Genomic DNA, 15,773 nt, shown 5'->3' with positions numbered 1-15,773 from the left:
TTCACTCTGAGGCAACATGAGTGGATTTAATTGAGACCAAAAAGAGGCTGTATTTAGGGTTCCCTTTCCACTCCTGGTAATGCCTCGTGCACAGTCTACTGCTGCCCAAGTTTCCCAGCCTAATCCATAAAAGACTGTGAGGGAAATTCTCTGTCTTGGCCTCTTCTGTGGGCCCAGGTATGTTCTTGCAGGGACTTTAGCAGCAAGAGTAAGGGAAAAAGTGAATGATCAGGTAAGTTTTACTAGGTACTTGTGGCTTTTCTGGTTAGGCCAGGGGAAACCTGAGAAAATTGAATGGCCTTGTAGATGTGGGCTATGCCAAAGTAACTAAAGACGATGGCTATAATTATTTTGCTGTTCTTTTAATCATTCTGACTTTTTTTTTTTTTTTTTTTTAATTGCAGCAGATTAGTCCAAGGCCAAGGAGCACAGGTAGGGGTTTTTTGTTTTTTTATTAAATATCTATTGCAAATTATCTTAAGCCAAGAGTCTTGACTTTAAGGATGGTGTTCAGGTTCATGCTAAAGCCTTTAGGATACTCATTGGTTTTTGTGTGAGAAACCGTCTAATAAGTCATCAGCACTTACGTTCATAAGGATTCAGAAATGTCATCTAAAGTGTTCAAGATGAAATACATTATATTTCATGCTGCTATCAAAACCAGCTGATCAATTGATAGGCACCCCTTATCAATTAATCAAAGAGTTTTTTGTTGCATTGTCAGTTTTGCCAGGTAATCATTGAATCTTAAAGATTCCAAGCCTGACTTGCGTGGACATAGTGGTGAAATATGAATGTTGTTAGCTTTTTGAAAATTACTAGGTAAGTGGGCATGTTAAAAAATAGGTACTAAATTAATCTCATGAAGTTGCATAATGGGCTGTCCATAATTTAGCAGATTATTCAGCGTAGTCAATGAATCAGCATGTCTCCAGGAAAAAGTAGCATACAGTTACTTTATTGGGAATCGCTTGCAGAATAGAAATCAAAGCATGTCTGTAAGTCAGAGTGTAGATATGATACTACTTGGACGGGATGTGTGACATCTGGACATTTTTCTGAAAAGGAGCTATATGTTCCAGTAAAATATATCTCTCCAGTGGGATAAATGATGGGGGAGAAAATTTTCCAGTGTAGTAGAGTGGATCACACAGAATCGCTAGACTGGGAGAGACCTTCAAGCTCATTGGGTCCAACACCTCAGCTAAGTTGTGGCACCGAGTGCCACGTCCAGTCTTTTTTAAACACATCCAGGGATGGTGACTCCACCACCTCCCTGAGCAGACCATTCCAGTACTTTGCCACTCTTCCCGTAAAAATCTCTTTCCTGATATCCCACCTGTATTTCCCTTGATGTAGCTTGAGACCGGGTCCTCTGGTTCTGTCCTTTGCTGCCTGGAGAGAGAGACCAACCCCCACCTGGCTCCAGCCACCTTTCAGGAAGTTGTAGAGAGTGATAAGGTCACCCCTGAGTCTCCTTTTCTCCAGGCTAAACACCCCCAGCTCCCTCAGTCACTCCTCACAGGGTTTGTGTTCCAAGCCCCTCAGCAGCCTCGTTGCCTCCTCTGGATGCGCTCCAGTGTCTCCAGGTCCTTCCCAAACTGAGGGGCCCAGAACTGGACACAGCACTCGAGGTGTGGCCTCAACCAGTGCCAAGTACAGGGGAAGAATGACCTCCCTGCTCCTGCTGGCCACACTGTTTCTGACACAGGCCAGGATGCTTTTGGCCTTCTTGGTCTCCAGGGCGCACTGCTGGCTCGTGTTCATGTTCTCCAGTACCCCCAGGTGCCTTTCTGCCTGGGCACTGTCCAGCCACTCTGTCCCCAGCCTGTAGCGTTGCAGGGGGTTATTGTGGCCAAAATGCCACCGTGCCACCTTCACAAAACGAAGGTATGTTGGGCTCTGTTCTCTCAACGTTGTGTAGTTGGGGTTTTTTGGTGTTACAAGTGACATTCGTCTGAGAAACTTTTTTTTGGAGCACCAGAGGACAAAGCACTGCCTCGCACCGGTCTTCCTCCACAGCACTGCCAAAAGCTTTACGGTGGTCAGATACAGGCTTTGAATCACCCTAAGAAATCTAAATGTAGAGCTGGAAAATAAGGGTCTGGTACAAAAGGTTTCAGATGGTCCTGACCTTTACCTCTTGTTCCATTTGGCTAATGGGGCAAAGTAGTACAAAGCTGTGGCTATTAGTCTCTGATAAAACAGGGAAAGAAGGTTAAGGTTTCTTTCAAGGAAACAGTATTTAAAATTATTTAGAATAAATATTTTGCTAATCTTTGCAAATCTACTTCATGGTCTGAATATCCTAGAAGCTCTTAAGAAGTAGAGTTTACGTTGTTGTCTTAAATGCTAGAAAGTCTTGATCTTATCAATTTTAAGTTTAGTGTGCTCCATTTCAGATGACCATGGAAGGCAGAACAATGGATAATATGTGTTTTTGCAGCTTCTAATGTTACCTGAGAAAAAAAAAGTATTACTTTATTTCAAGTCATCCTAGGGAAGAAATTTCTAACTAAGTATTAAAGTTGGGTGAACAGCTTTCTTAGAAAAAAACGTAAGCCTTCCATAGATTTGTGTTTTTATATGTATATTTACATATAAATCTCACAGAATCTCACAGATTTTTTCCAGCTTAAGAAAACCATGCTTTGCTCTGGCTTTGTTCAATTGAAACACAAGGACCCACGAAGCCATTTGAACTGTCTGGTTGTGGTTATTGTTAGCCTTAAAAAAAGCCATACACCTTAAACCCTCAACCCAAAAAAGATCCATCTGTCTGTGGATTATTAAAGCTTGTGGACGGATTTTACTTACTCACTCACTCTTAAGTAGGCTGAAGTGTTTTAAATTAGGATACATAAAGGTTTGTGCTATTAAGTCTAGACATTAAACATTAAACAAACACCTATCAATGGACCCCTCCCCTTAGAATATAACTAGTGTTGTTTATTCCAACTCGCAATTCTGCATTTTGCTAGATTTGAGTTTTCCTATTTGGGTGGCATGTCCAGCACCCTCATCAAGTTTTGCTGATTCAAGTGACAGTCCTTTGAGTGCTGGGCTTTTTTTTTTTTTTTTTTTTTGGTTTTTGTTTTTGGTTTTTGTTTTTGTTGGTTTTTTTTCCCATATATGGCAGGTCTCAGTGAGGGAGGACCAGGTATGTTAAATTTCAGCCTCCCACAGAAGTGAAATTTTTGTCATATATTGACTGCTTAAATTGGCTTTTTTTTTCCTTGAGAGTCTTTTGGGAACAAAATGTGCTTTGTGTGGTGTTTCATAGGCCTTGCTCAGTAAGGGATTTCAACTGGACGCTACTTTGTTCTTCTAAGGCCCTCTGTTCCCAATCCAGATAGGTTTGGAAGAGGCACTCTTCGGCTTCTAAAAGAATTTGTTGTTAAGGAAGCATTACAGTAGTGTTTTGCAAAATAATGAGGATTAATTTCCAGAGACGGTTACAGCCTTAATCCAGAGCCTTCTAGTTATATGCTTGTTGAATTTTATGAGAGAATGGTTCTATAGCCACCGGTTGGAAAATTGTGCTTTAACTAATTATCAGTGCTCTGGGGGGATCATGGCAGGTTTTTTACAGGACTTGTCCTGTGCACTTTTATGGTTATATACTTGATTTAAGTAAATAACAGAAGAGGGAATACCCTTTGTTAACACTCAGATGACAGCAGGTAGGGTTGGCCACTGAGAAAGGTGTCTGACAAATTTGGGCTAAAAGTTAAAGTAAAATTTCTTCAATTTCATGCCAAGAAGTTGAAAGTAATAGACTTATTTTGGAATACTCAAATGCTGAAGAGATAATTTTTGAAAGCTGCTTGAGCCAACCAAGGGTATCACACCCCGCTGTAAAAACAGCACACACAATGCGTGAAGGTATGCACAAGTGCCTTGAACGTGAAGCACACAAAACAGGTTTTCTGCGCTGTTCAACAGTGATAAAAAGTGTGCTGGAGTACTTCGGTTTGTGTTTCATTATGGTGTGATTGGCCAGAGTGAGTCAGAAAAAAAACCCAATTACTAGAGCCACTGGTGATAGGATGTAAATAGAGGGGGAAAAGAAAAGAAATTGAAAACAAAAATAGCAAGAGAGGCTAAATATTATGAAAGTAATAGAACTTTTTTTCCCCTCCCATCATGCTACGAAATATCAGAGAAGCAGAGCCGTGATTTTGAAGATAAGCACTCAGCAGCACACCAGGTATGGGTGCCACCTTGCATCTGTTTTCATGGAGGGTTCCAGGCCAGGCTGGGTGAGGCTTTGAGCAACGTGGCCATCACAGAGGGGTTGGTACTAGATGGTTTTTGAGGTCCCTTCCGACCCCAACCATCCTACCTCGGCCTCTTTGGGGAAATGTATTTATGTAGTCAAAAGCTAAGAAATCGTTTATGAGCAGGTGGTGCTGTACCACGATATCTGTACTGGATTGCGGCTGTATTATTAGGGTTTTTTTGAAGGGGGGGAGAGAGCAGTTGGATATAGGCTCTTTCACCGGCAAGTGCCTTTCTAGTTAGGCATATATGTGGGCCTAACTTTTTAAATTACTGTTTGTAAAATCTGTGTAGTCTAGAACAGCTTCTTTTGACTCAAAGTAAGTTTGTGACTAGACTTGTTAATAAAAATGGTGTGATTTGGTCAGAATTTGTGGAATACAACTGCATTTGTTTCACTCCCACCACTCTGCAAAGAACTGAGCAAGTAGTGAAAGCAAAAAATTCTATGGGCTAATTAATATAGCTTAAGCTACCAGGCTTTAAAATTCTTTTCATGTGCTTTTAAGGAGTCTTCTGAGAACTCTGGGGCAGATACATCTGATACAGGTGGGTTTTTTTATTTCCTACTTATCTAACCTTTATTTAACTTGGTTGAGAAAAGGGAAGATAGCGAGGTTTTGACCTTGTATTCCCGAGTAATTATTTGATTGTCTTAATTAGTGGGAGCTGCCTTTGACTTTTTTTCATATTTATAACTAGTACTGTTCAGCATTTTTGATCCTGAGCAAATGCAAACTTCCAGTGTTTTTCAGAGATTCAGCTATGGCTTGGAAGTAGCCAGCAGTAATGGCTGAAAGAGCAGTTGCAGTAAAGTATATAGGTATTTCATTCTGGTATGAAATTAGCTTGTTCATCTACATAGCTGCCTCTAAGGCTGGCAATTACTTCCCTGTTGAGGGGAATGTTTCCTACTGTCATTGGAGAGGATAGCTTCAAATAAGCATTTGAATGATAAAGTAATTTCTGCCAATTTAGAAAGCACGCCATTTTTCTCAAACTGCTCGATGAAAGCTAGGATCACTATTTCAGAGGCACCTGTAGCTCGGCTTCTGTAAGTTCCTTTGCCTTTTGCACTTGTGGGATAAATGAGTGAAGTGCTTCAGACTCTGGTATTTTCATAGCAGCATGCAGTAAAATGATCATGCGCTTCTCTGCCTCCTCTTACGAATGGTCTGCGAAGAGGCTGGTGAGGATTTGTAGAAACCTCTGTGAGTTCCAGCTATCTCCAAATCCTGTAAGATGTAGAAATTAGATTCTTAGGGATATGGGATTGGATTCCTCACATAAAAATTGAGTGCACTGTGGTGCTTGGGATGTGGGGTGTTTTGGCTTGTGGTAATTTGGGTGGGTGTTTCCAGGGCTTTTTTTCTTGGTTGGCATTTGGTGGTTTTTTTGAGGTATAAAAGCTTGCCGATAGGGCGCGCTAACTTAAGGAAAGCAATCTGTCTTTAGCTGTTTTAGCTACATCTTTAGTTTTGGCAGGCGTTTTCCATTTTTAGTATCCGTACAGAATACGTCACACTTTTCAGGGAAGGCAGAGTTTCTTCCTGGTGTTAGCCACTGGTTTTGTGTTGAAAGTGTGCAAAGCTTGTCTACAGCAGGTAAAAGTCAAGTGGAGCGGCTCTCACCTGGGCCTGCAAGTGTGATTCTGTCCTTAATAGGGAAAGTTACTAGGGTTGCCCTCTTGCTTTCTCAGAAAGTGGCATGGCAGAGTATATCTAACAGTTACTTGTATCTAGCAGGATCCTATCCCAGAAGACTGAATTAACTTGGAGAAAGGGATAAATAAGTTATAGCTTAGGGAATGATAGTGTTTTGGATGCACCTCCTGTGAAGTGGCTTTCTGTAATAAAGGTCATATTTTTAAGAGAGAAAGGTGGAAGTTTTCTTTTTTCCTCTCTGTTCTGCCTTTGAGGTGCAAAGGTGTTACTGAATTTCCCTTTTGGCCTTTAGGACCAAACTTTTAGATTCCCTGGAGAAAATACTTTTCTTTTTCCCTTCTGTGCTGGTGCCCACTGCTAATTACTGAAGTTCCAGTGATTTGAAAGTATGATTGCCAGCACACGTTGAAGGTATACTGAAATTCGATTTTTGAGGACTGACAATTAGAAGAATTTTCCACTTGTGTACAGATCAACTCATGCTTTGATGCAAGCTGTTTTTAAATAATTTATAGTTGGTGTGATGGAGTCAACGCCTCCATGACACAGGAGTTGTTCCCTTTATCTCAAGAACTGCCCATTTGTGTAGCAGTCCAGTCTGTTCATCTTGGTGAACATTTGGGAAGCAGTCTGACCGGTTTGTGCCCAGTTGTGCTGGAGGAAGAAGATTGTATGGCAGGAAGGGTAATAACAAATTAAGAGTAGCATGACGAGGCAGTGATGTGGTAGCATCATAGCCAAGATTTTTTTTCACTCGCGATTTCTCCTCTCCTTTTTCCTTCCCCTCTGGTGAGTGCAGGGAAGTTTAGAAATCAGGGCTGAAAATGCACCATATATTTTATGCTCATGGATGACTGATTTTAGCTAAAGATGAATTGGAAGGTCTGGCTACATCAAGAGAAAAAATATTTTGTTGCATTTCATTCACAAAACCACCCACAGAATAACTAAAACCGAGGTAAAAGATTCTGTCTTGTTGTTTCATATTCTCAAGTCTGCCTTATTTCTCACTTTGTCAATCCTAAGGCGGTCTTGACAACAGGAAGCTACCAGGAGGAAGCATGAGAGAAAGTCCTTGCTATCTTTGTTGGGATATTTAGGAATATAGCGGGGATTGTGCATTAATGATTAATGAATCTTAGAGAGCCACAAAAGAAAGAGCTTTAAAAATGTTTTACTCTCTGAAATGTTGAATATAAATCGTGAAGAACGGATGGCAAACAGGTTTTCTTTACCCCTCTTTGCTCCACTGAAGTCATCGATGGAGCCACAAACCATGCTTTTCAATTGGAATTGAAATGCAAACGTAATACAGTTAAAGTCATGGCGTAGGAAACTCTTTTCTAGAATGAAAACAGTGTAGTTGATAACTTGCACAGTGTGTGTTTAAAAGCATTTCTGGTTTGAGTTCAGCTGTGTTTTACTTAATATTTGCCTTCAAATTGCAGGTGGAGAAAGTGGTGCCGTAGCCTCAGTAGGAAGAAAATTTGGAGGAATTTGTCTCAAGGTAAGAATTTTGGGTGTCTAATAGAAGGTAACGATTCAACAGAAACTATTAACTCTTTGAATGGTTTACGCATGCCTGATGAGCTGATGCAGTCAGCGGAAGACTTGCTATCGTCTGCCTCTTAGTGCACATTTTTGGCAAGTGAGTGGTTCAATAAAAAGCGTCCCAGAGACCAGTGACAAGTGATGTTATTGTCTTGCTAGAATACCAGTGGGCCAGAGGAAGCCTTACAATGTGCTGCATCAACAGGCAGCCCTGAGAAAGGCTTTTTTATAGGTAAGGAAAAAGAGGAACCAGATGGATCATAAGGTGAAAGCACCTAGAAAAAAGAATGGTCATTCACCTGAGAGTCTAGCATAAATAGGTAACATGATTTGAAGCAAATGGTAAATGTGCAATAATGGCTGCTATCACAAAAGCAGGCTGGAATCTTCTGCTGTTACTTCCCAGACTAGACTATGGTCAGGACTAGCCAGACTCTTTCCAGGGTTGAGGAAAAATACGACACGCACTTTGTGTGTGCAGCCATTTTAATCCTGTGTTCTGCTTGCTCCAATAGCATTGCCAAAAATGGGATTTACTTTCCTTACTTGTCTAGCACTGTGCTGGTGTCCTCTCTCTGACAGCAGCTAACACAGTCTGCTTCAGAAAGTGACAGTTTGACTAATGGATTGCCTTTACTTACAAAACTCTCTTAGGTTTGACATTGAGGGTCGTTGCAGAGTAGGCCTTAATTTGTATATGACTTCTCATGGGATGTTAAGAGTACGAGTAGAGATTTGCAGCTGTAATTATCAGAGCTTTGTAACCATTTTTCATTTTTTCGCTTTTCTTTATTTGTGTGGGTGTATGTTGGTTTGTTGGTTTCTATCAGAGGATCTTTAAGGCAGTGTGTGCTGTTCCCTGAATAGTCTTGTTTATTATCCCTTATTATTTATCTTCACATGTAGTTCCTTCTTGGGATTTATGGGGGCGGGGGAGGTGGGGAGGCAGATTTTTGCCTAAAATGTATACATTAAAAATAAGTGTATGCAGGTTGCAGATCCTGATCTGAAGAACACTAGTTGGCAGTAAATCAGTTATAAATCAGAATAATCAGTTTGGAGTTGCCTGTGCCAATAATTTCTAAGTGTTTTAATAATTTTGTTTTCCTCTAAGAATCTGAATGTAGATGATGGACAAATCCTAGAGAAAAAAATAGTTCCAGTGGATGTGATATTACAAGGTGATGAGAGAAATTATCCCAAATGGATAACGGTAAGATATTTCTCCTATTCTAAGTTATTAGCTAGTTAGAATAAAATGAAAGCTCTTTAACTGGGTAGCAGTTAAATGAATTCTAACACAGCTTCTCTGTGGTTCTCCCATTGTTCTTCTACTTGATGTCTGTGTAGATATTGTAGGATCTTGGCGTTTTTACAGCTATGATATGTAAGAAAAGGGGCAAATGTTTTTAAATTTCATTTTTTCGTTTTTTTCTTTTACTTTTATATGTAGTTCTTGGAACCCTGATGTGCCGGTTGATCTTTTGAGCTGCCAGTTTTCCTAACAGTCTAAATCTGAGTTTTGTAGAGGCTCAAAGAAAAAGAATTAGCTCTGGTTTTATTTCGGGGGCGAGGAAGTTCAGTGGTGAAGTGTCGGGATACAGCTTCTCTTTTCTGCTGGAGCTGCCAGAGATGTGTAGATTACTGAAGTGCGTGTGTGTAGATATATATCCCTGGATAAATTCTTATATTTGGAGTAGGGATTAATACATGACATACGATGTATAAGTTGAAAAAATTATGAATAGCTTTCCAAGAATAAAAACTAAAATCTTCCTACTTTCTAAACCTTCGTACTGAAGCCTTAGACTAGATGTTTTCCACGTTGTCTGAACTTGGCTGAGCCCTTAAAGACCATAACTGTACATGACCCCGAACAGCAAGAGGCAAGGAGGTCACAACTAAGGTTTTGATGATGTCTTTTAACATGCAAAAAACTCAGGTGGTTTGATTGTTTTTTTCTTTCTTTGTTTTTCAGATTACAACTCCACGTTCATCAAAAAGTCGTCATTCAACTTCGCCAGGGCAAGAACAGCTTGGTACAATTAAGTCTTTTGTCTGTTGGTCAAGTGTACTTGTTTAAAAATGTGGATTTTATAAAAATCATCAGGAGAAATATTTCATTTCTTGTAAACAAAGGCTTTATTTATCCAACTGATAATTTTGATAGGCTGAATTTCAAAGGGAAGTCAGACATGATTTTTCTTATGGCTAAATGTATTTGGAAAACTGAAAGCAAATAGCTTGTCTATATAAATCCGGCTTTTCTTATGCAGCCTCAGGAACCAATATGCATAGGTAAAAAATTCAGCAGCATTCAGTTCACTGTAAGCAGTGGTTTTTAGTTCCACTTACTTTGAACTCAAGAAATGTAATATAGTAGCTTGGGGTCTGCTGGTAACTGGTAGCAGACTTTGTTCAGAAGCTTTCCAGGCTTGGTGCAAGCCTAAGACTTTGAGTATAAATATTTTAGGCTTAACAACTACTGAAATCATTATTTTCTTCATGGTTTATGAAAATAAAAGCTGCATTTTTTCTAGCCAAGTACAAAGCTTTTAAGGTAGACAGTAAAGAAGTGGCAAAACTTTTTGGATAAAGCTATTACTTCTCACCAGGAGTCAGAAAATTGCAATGTCTTCCTCTGCAGTTAATATCTGCATATTATGCTATTTCAATAGTGTGGTTTTTCCAACATGTAATTTCTTTCTTCTATAATATGTGAAGTCCATATGCTTAGAAGTGTATTAATTTATTTTTTTTACTAATCAGTAAGATTATCTAAATCAGATGCAGTTGGTTTTAAGTTATACAATATATTATTGCAAGTGCCTTAATAGGTTGGGATTTTTTTCTGTCTTCTTTTTTTGTTTTTTTGACTCATTGTAGTTTTTTGGTTTGCCTTTTTTTTTTTTTTTTGAATAGGCAATCGATCTATTTGCAGAAAGAGGCTAGAGTTTTCAAATGAATGTTCTTCATCCAGATATCCACAGTTACAACATTCTGCTGTTCCCATTTCATCAAATACAGTAGCCTCACCCAGGCATCGACCTCGTCCAGAACTGAGCACGACTTCATGTGATAGTATCCTTGGAGAATACCAATCTGCAGATGAGGAATGCTCCTTGAGCAGTACAACCCTTTTAGGCTTGTATCCAGCAATGGTAGCGTTATTTACAAAGTTCATGACAAAGCGTTCTCAGAGAAAAGCGTTGAAGTACATGTTTGGACACTTAAGGTCCAAGAGACGGCATTCTAGAAGACCAAAGCTCAATGTCACTGTAGACAAAATGAGAGGGTTCGGAAAGGCATCTGGAAAAAGCCAAGGAGTCTGCAAACACAGTGCTTTTCCTGATGTTATGGATAGAATAGGAGAGACATTTCTAGTTGAAGATAAATTACAGACTACTGACTCACCAAAAAATTTAGAATACACAAAAGATGAAAAATTTACTTACAAACACTTTTCAGAACCCAGTTTTAAAACATCTACTGCCAGTTCAGATTCAAGAGCATTTCATCTTGTAAAAGAGAAGAAGACTCAGAAAACTGACTTTCATGTTGGTACCTCAGAGTTGTGTTCATCTGCTTGCAGTTCCCATGGCAATAGAAACAATTCTATACCTACCACAAATTGTTCTCCTGCAAGATCATCAAATACTATGTTCATATATCCTCAAAAAACAACTTCTTTCCAGCACAAAGAGTCATTTTCCTCCCGGAAGCAGAATTCTTCAAAGACAGACAAAGAAATAGATGCTGCATTTGACGAACTCTACTACAGAGTGATTTCTGGAGAATACCTAAAGCCTTTGACATTGACAAGACCTCTTATAAACTCACAGAACCTTAAAGAGAAAGGAACATTAGTGAAGAGTAATCAAAGTGATTCTGAGAGGTCCCTTAAACAGTGTGATATAGAATTTGAGAAACTGTCTGGGAAGTCTATTCCAAGATCTCCTGGGCTTCAGACAGCTTCAAATTTCAGGAAATATGAAGAAATACAGATTCCTGAAACTGTAAATGCTCTTGTTAATTCTCCTGTCAGAACTTATTCTGCAATTTCCAGTGTTAAAAGAGCAGGAAATTTTCAAAACCATCCTCTTTGTTCACCAGTAAAGCGACTGAAATTTATACCAGGACATTGTTTTTCTTCAAGCAAATGTCAGATTTCCCACAGTAAAGAGGGTAATCTTCAGACAGGTGGCATGGATTTTTTGAGCACGTACAACTGTAGCAAGCCCAGCTTTTTTGCTGATCACATCTGTCATTGTCAGGTATTTAAGGACCTTGGGGGAAAAAAAAACCTGTGCATCTTTAGATATTTGAAGAAGGGCTTCAGAATTTATTAGAGCTGCAAGCGGTTTTAACTAGGGATAGCATACTTACGGTGCTTTTTGGCCAGTAGGGATATTTTACAGCTCTGGGGGCTTGGGGATATCAGGTCTCCTGAATCCATGTGATGAAGCTCTCTAATAAATTTTAAATGGTTCTAAATGAAAGTTTTTACTCCATTTTAATAGACCATGTCACTGGAAAGAATGGTCTCAGATAGTGACTCAGTTATAGTGTTGTCCTTCTGAAATAATGACATTAATTTTATAGATGGACAAGGTGAAACAAATTAATCTTTATAGGATTTCACAGGAATCACTGAACTTTTTGATTTAAATCAGACACTTATTTCCAAGTTCACAGTTATTTCTTCTGAGGCAAGCTGTGAAATAGTACATCTTTTAATGAATGTTAGATGTTGCTGCTTTATTTTCAGGGCTCTGGATCTCATGATTCTTCACATCAAAGTTTTCTTGATACTCCTGGTACTTCCCTGCAAGGTTAGTTTCAGACACTTTATTAATTCATGCAAAGGTATTTTCTTAAGGAAATTTGCTCATCAAAGTACTTCCAATGTTTAAATAGGCTAATACTTAAACAACATTCTGTAATGTTCATGCTACTCAACATTGTTCCTGCCCTTTTCATCCACTGTTTCTAATCACCAGAATCTGGGACTGCAGGTGCACACTCTGGTTGGCCTGGGACAATGGAGAATTGCAGCTCTCTCAGAAATGTAAGCAAGCGTCACCCAAGGTAATAATAGCCTCTTTTTAAAAGATATTTCAGAATGAATTCTTACTCCTCTATGCCTGCATTAAAGATATGGAGGTGACATGCATGCTTTTGTGGAATGAAAATGAGTGTGGGAGAGTCCAAGCTAATCATAGCTGCAGACTTGAACACTGAGAGGCAAGTGTCTGTGGTCAAAACTAGCCAGACTCCAGCAAGGAGAGCTGCTGAGCACAAGACAGTAAGATGACCTGACTGAATACCTACTGTAATCCTTATCTGGTGTTCATTTTAGAGGCATTTATTGTTTTAGATATGCTGTGGAGTTGTTTTGATTGTGGCTCTGTGTTTAAGCTGACAAGTCCTCTCAGAGAGGAGTGCAGCATAAATTTATTTAAAAGGACGTGCAGAAGTTGGCCTCTGTGCAGATGGGCATCATTAGCTGCATTTTGGCTCTGTGTGAACAAGCAGTGGCTGTTTGGAACATATCAGAGATCCTCTCCTGCTGCTATTATCACTGGCAGTGTATTTAGATCTCTGGAAGCAGGACACTCTTTTCAGTTCCCTGAATACTGGCCCAAAATGTCTGGTTTTCATAGAAAATAAGTAAGTTTTAAAGGATTATCAATCTTCAGATCTCTTCAATTTTTAATTACAAACATTTAATATTCTAAGGATTTTTAAATCATTAAATGCTCTCTAAAAATTCCTGATTTTATTTACCAAAACATTTTATACATGCTTTTTTGCCATGAGTGTAATTTGTCACCAGACATTATGCTGGCTTCCGAAGCTCATTCAAGACATATTTTCACTATGCTTGAGATTATCATACGGCTGATATCAATATTAACTGACAATATTTGAATTGGAAGGTCAAAGGAAGGCTGAAAGCACTTTTTAAACTACTTGTATGGAGAATTTAACCAGAAAAGAAGTTTAATGATGTAAAGAAATAAAGTTTCAGTTTAAGCAAAGATGAAATTGAAATTTAGAGGCTTACAGTTGCATACAATATTGATAAAGATTATATTTTGATTATTTCGTATATAATGAAATTGAAATTTAGAGGCTTACAGTTGCATACAATATTGATAAAGATTATATTTTGATTATTTCGTATATAATGAAAGATTGGAGACAAGCTGATGAGTATGCAAGGATGTTTCTGTGATGTTGAGTATGTCCACTTAACTGAGCAAAGTTCTTCTCAGTTCTTTGATTCCCTTTTGTTTTTCCTCAATACATTATCCTGTCTCCCCATACAAAACAGCCATTCCTGTTAGATTGGTTATTGTTTTAAAGGAAATGGGTTTTCTTTATTTAATGCCTCTAAGTGGAGAAATTAAGATTTCAGAGTTTTCTTCCAAGTCATCTGGAATAAAATCTATTTCTTTCTTCTTTAATTACACAAAGACATATTTGCTGATTTGTAGCCAAAACGGACTGTCAGCTGGAAAGCTTCCTGAAGCCTGTGGTGTGATATCTTTAGCTTTCTATGGTTCCCAGCCATTAAGCTTTTTAATGGCTTCAGATCCCTCAGACGTTTAATGCCTAGCCATGTGGAAAAATGCTCTATTTTCTAATGAATGGTTGTGAAAAGAGATTTCTGAAAAGGAAATGTTCATAACTAATAACATAACATAAATGTCCATAACTAATGTTCATAACAGCTCTTTGTGAACGCTGTCCTACAGCTTTACTGCTATACTTAATTGTCAGATGTAAATTCAAAATAGGAGAGAAAATATATGCAATTTCTTAAGTAATATGCAAGATGTTTTCACTTGTGTCTTTACTTTTATCTAGTTCTGAATGCATTCCAAGATTGCATCTCAAAGTTTAATAGATATACATAACTTAGATCTAGTAGCACTACTGAGGCTTTAAAATGACATAGCATGAAAAGCTTCCTTTCCATGTGAAAGCACATAGGAAAGCAGACAAGGAGCCCTGCTGCTGTTGACAGTCAAGGTGTTCAGATACCTTGCTTTGACAATTTGTTTCAATTTCATCCTGTTCACTTGAGTTTCAGCAAATACAGTATTTTTGTGTAATGTACTCTATTATCTAACCAGAGGTTTTTTGGGTTTTTTTTTTTCCTTAGAATATCCAGAAAACTAAGCTACACTGATGGGAAAGACCAATTGTAGGAATCCCTTGGATGACTCTGGTTAAAGCTCACCAAGAAGCATTAATGCATCTGTTGCAGTTTAAAAAGTTTTGTATAGGTTGGGTTTTATTCAGTGTTGTTCCTTCTTCCAAGAATCTAGGATGTATAATTACATGTAAGCAATATACAAATAGTTCTGATTTACACTTTTTTGTAGTTCAAATCTTTGGGAAAAGGTTCATCCCTTTTAACAGGGCACTTCTTACTCCATTTATGGCTAAGTTGGATTTTTGTATTTTACAGTATTTCTAATAACTGAGTGTGATCTGTATTCTTTTTATTTGCTGATAAGCTTTGATTCTTACTGTATTAATAATAAGGAACAAGCTCATTTACCTGAATTGCTGCTTATTCAGGTTTTTGAGTGTCTCAGTACAGATCCAAATTCACTGCTATGTGCTATGTTAATGTTAACATTTTCTCAGTATATCACCAAAGTTCATATAATAAGATTTGATTCTTACTGTGTTAGTAATAAGGAACAAGCTTATTTACCTAAATTGCTGCCTATTCATGCTTTTTGGATGCATCAGTACAGACCCAAAAATCACTGCTATATGCTATGACTTGAGTCTGCTATGCAATGGTAATGTTAAAATTTTCCAGAGTTGATTGTTCAATAAAATTTTATACTGTTTAATAGGTTTGATAAATGCACTCTGTGTTTTGACAAAATTGTACCCGACACAGTATATGTTCTAAATAAAAAACTGTTCTGAACAAATACCTTCCTTCAACATTTTTTTTCTCCTATGTGAATTCTCAGGAGGAGTTTGTATACCTGCACAAGCAAGTCCATGAGAATGAGTTATGAGGGTCCCACAGTTTTTCACTGCTGTGTCCTTTCTTGGCGAGGGGGGGGATCGTTTTAGTGGTGTCAGATCAGGTACTTGCTGTTTTATCAGCACTGCCCCTTGTTAGCTTTCTGAGCTTCAAAAAAGGAAGAAATTGGTTTTCTTTGGCTTTACTTTATTTCCAGACACACAGGAGGGTTTTATTTTAGCTCTTAAAACCAAAATTTTGTTATCTTAAGTATTGTT

The 15,773-nt window shown here is 38.4% G+C and overlaps 1 protein-coding gene across 14 annotated transcripts in view; it reads left to right on the top strand.

The window, feature by feature from the left end:
* Positions 1–15,457, top strand: part of LOC132322721 (uncharacterized) — a 54,214-nt gene extending 38,757 nt beyond the window's left edge. For 10 of the 14 annotated variants that reach the window (XM_059837508.1, XM_059837509.1, XM_059837504.1 and 7 more), the window contains 10 exons: positions 405–432; positions 4,164–4,210; positions 4,791–4,830; positions 7,394–7,452; positions 8,611–8,709; positions 9,475–9,535; positions 10,419–11,770; positions 12,265–12,328; positions 12,497–12,584; positions 14,668–15,457. In XM_059837508.1, the coding sequence (XP_059693491.1) occupies positions 405–432; positions 4,164–4,210; positions 4,791–4,830; positions 7,394–7,452; positions 8,611–8,709; positions 9,475–9,535; positions 10,419–11,770; positions 12,265–12,328; positions 12,497–12,584; positions 14,668–14,713 (1,884 nt within the window). In that variant the 3' untranslated portion in view covers positions 14,714–15,457. The remainder of the gene's footprint in view (positions 1–404; positions 433–4,163; positions 4,211–4,790; positions 4,831–7,393; positions 7,453–8,610; positions 8,710–9,474; positions 9,536–10,418; positions 11,771–12,264; positions 12,329–12,496; positions 12,585–14,667) is intronic. The other 4 variants (XM_059837448.1, XM_059837463.1, XM_059837505.1 and 1 more) reach the window with 4 other exon arrangements.
* The last annotated feature ends 316 nt before the right edge of the window (positions 15,458–15,773 follow it).

The sequence above is a fragment of the Haemorhous mexicanus genome, chromosome 2, assembly GCF_027477595.1.
Source record: "Haemorhous mexicanus isolate bHaeMex1 chromosome 2, bHaeMex1.pri, whole genome shotgun sequence".
In the NCBI taxonomy this organism is placed as follows: Eukaryota; Metazoa; Chordata; class Aves; order Passeriformes; family Fringillidae; genus Haemorhous; species Haemorhous mexicanus.
The sequence above is the reverse complement of the archived record's forward strand: the minus strand, read 5'-3'. Positions and strand labels throughout refer to the sequence as shown.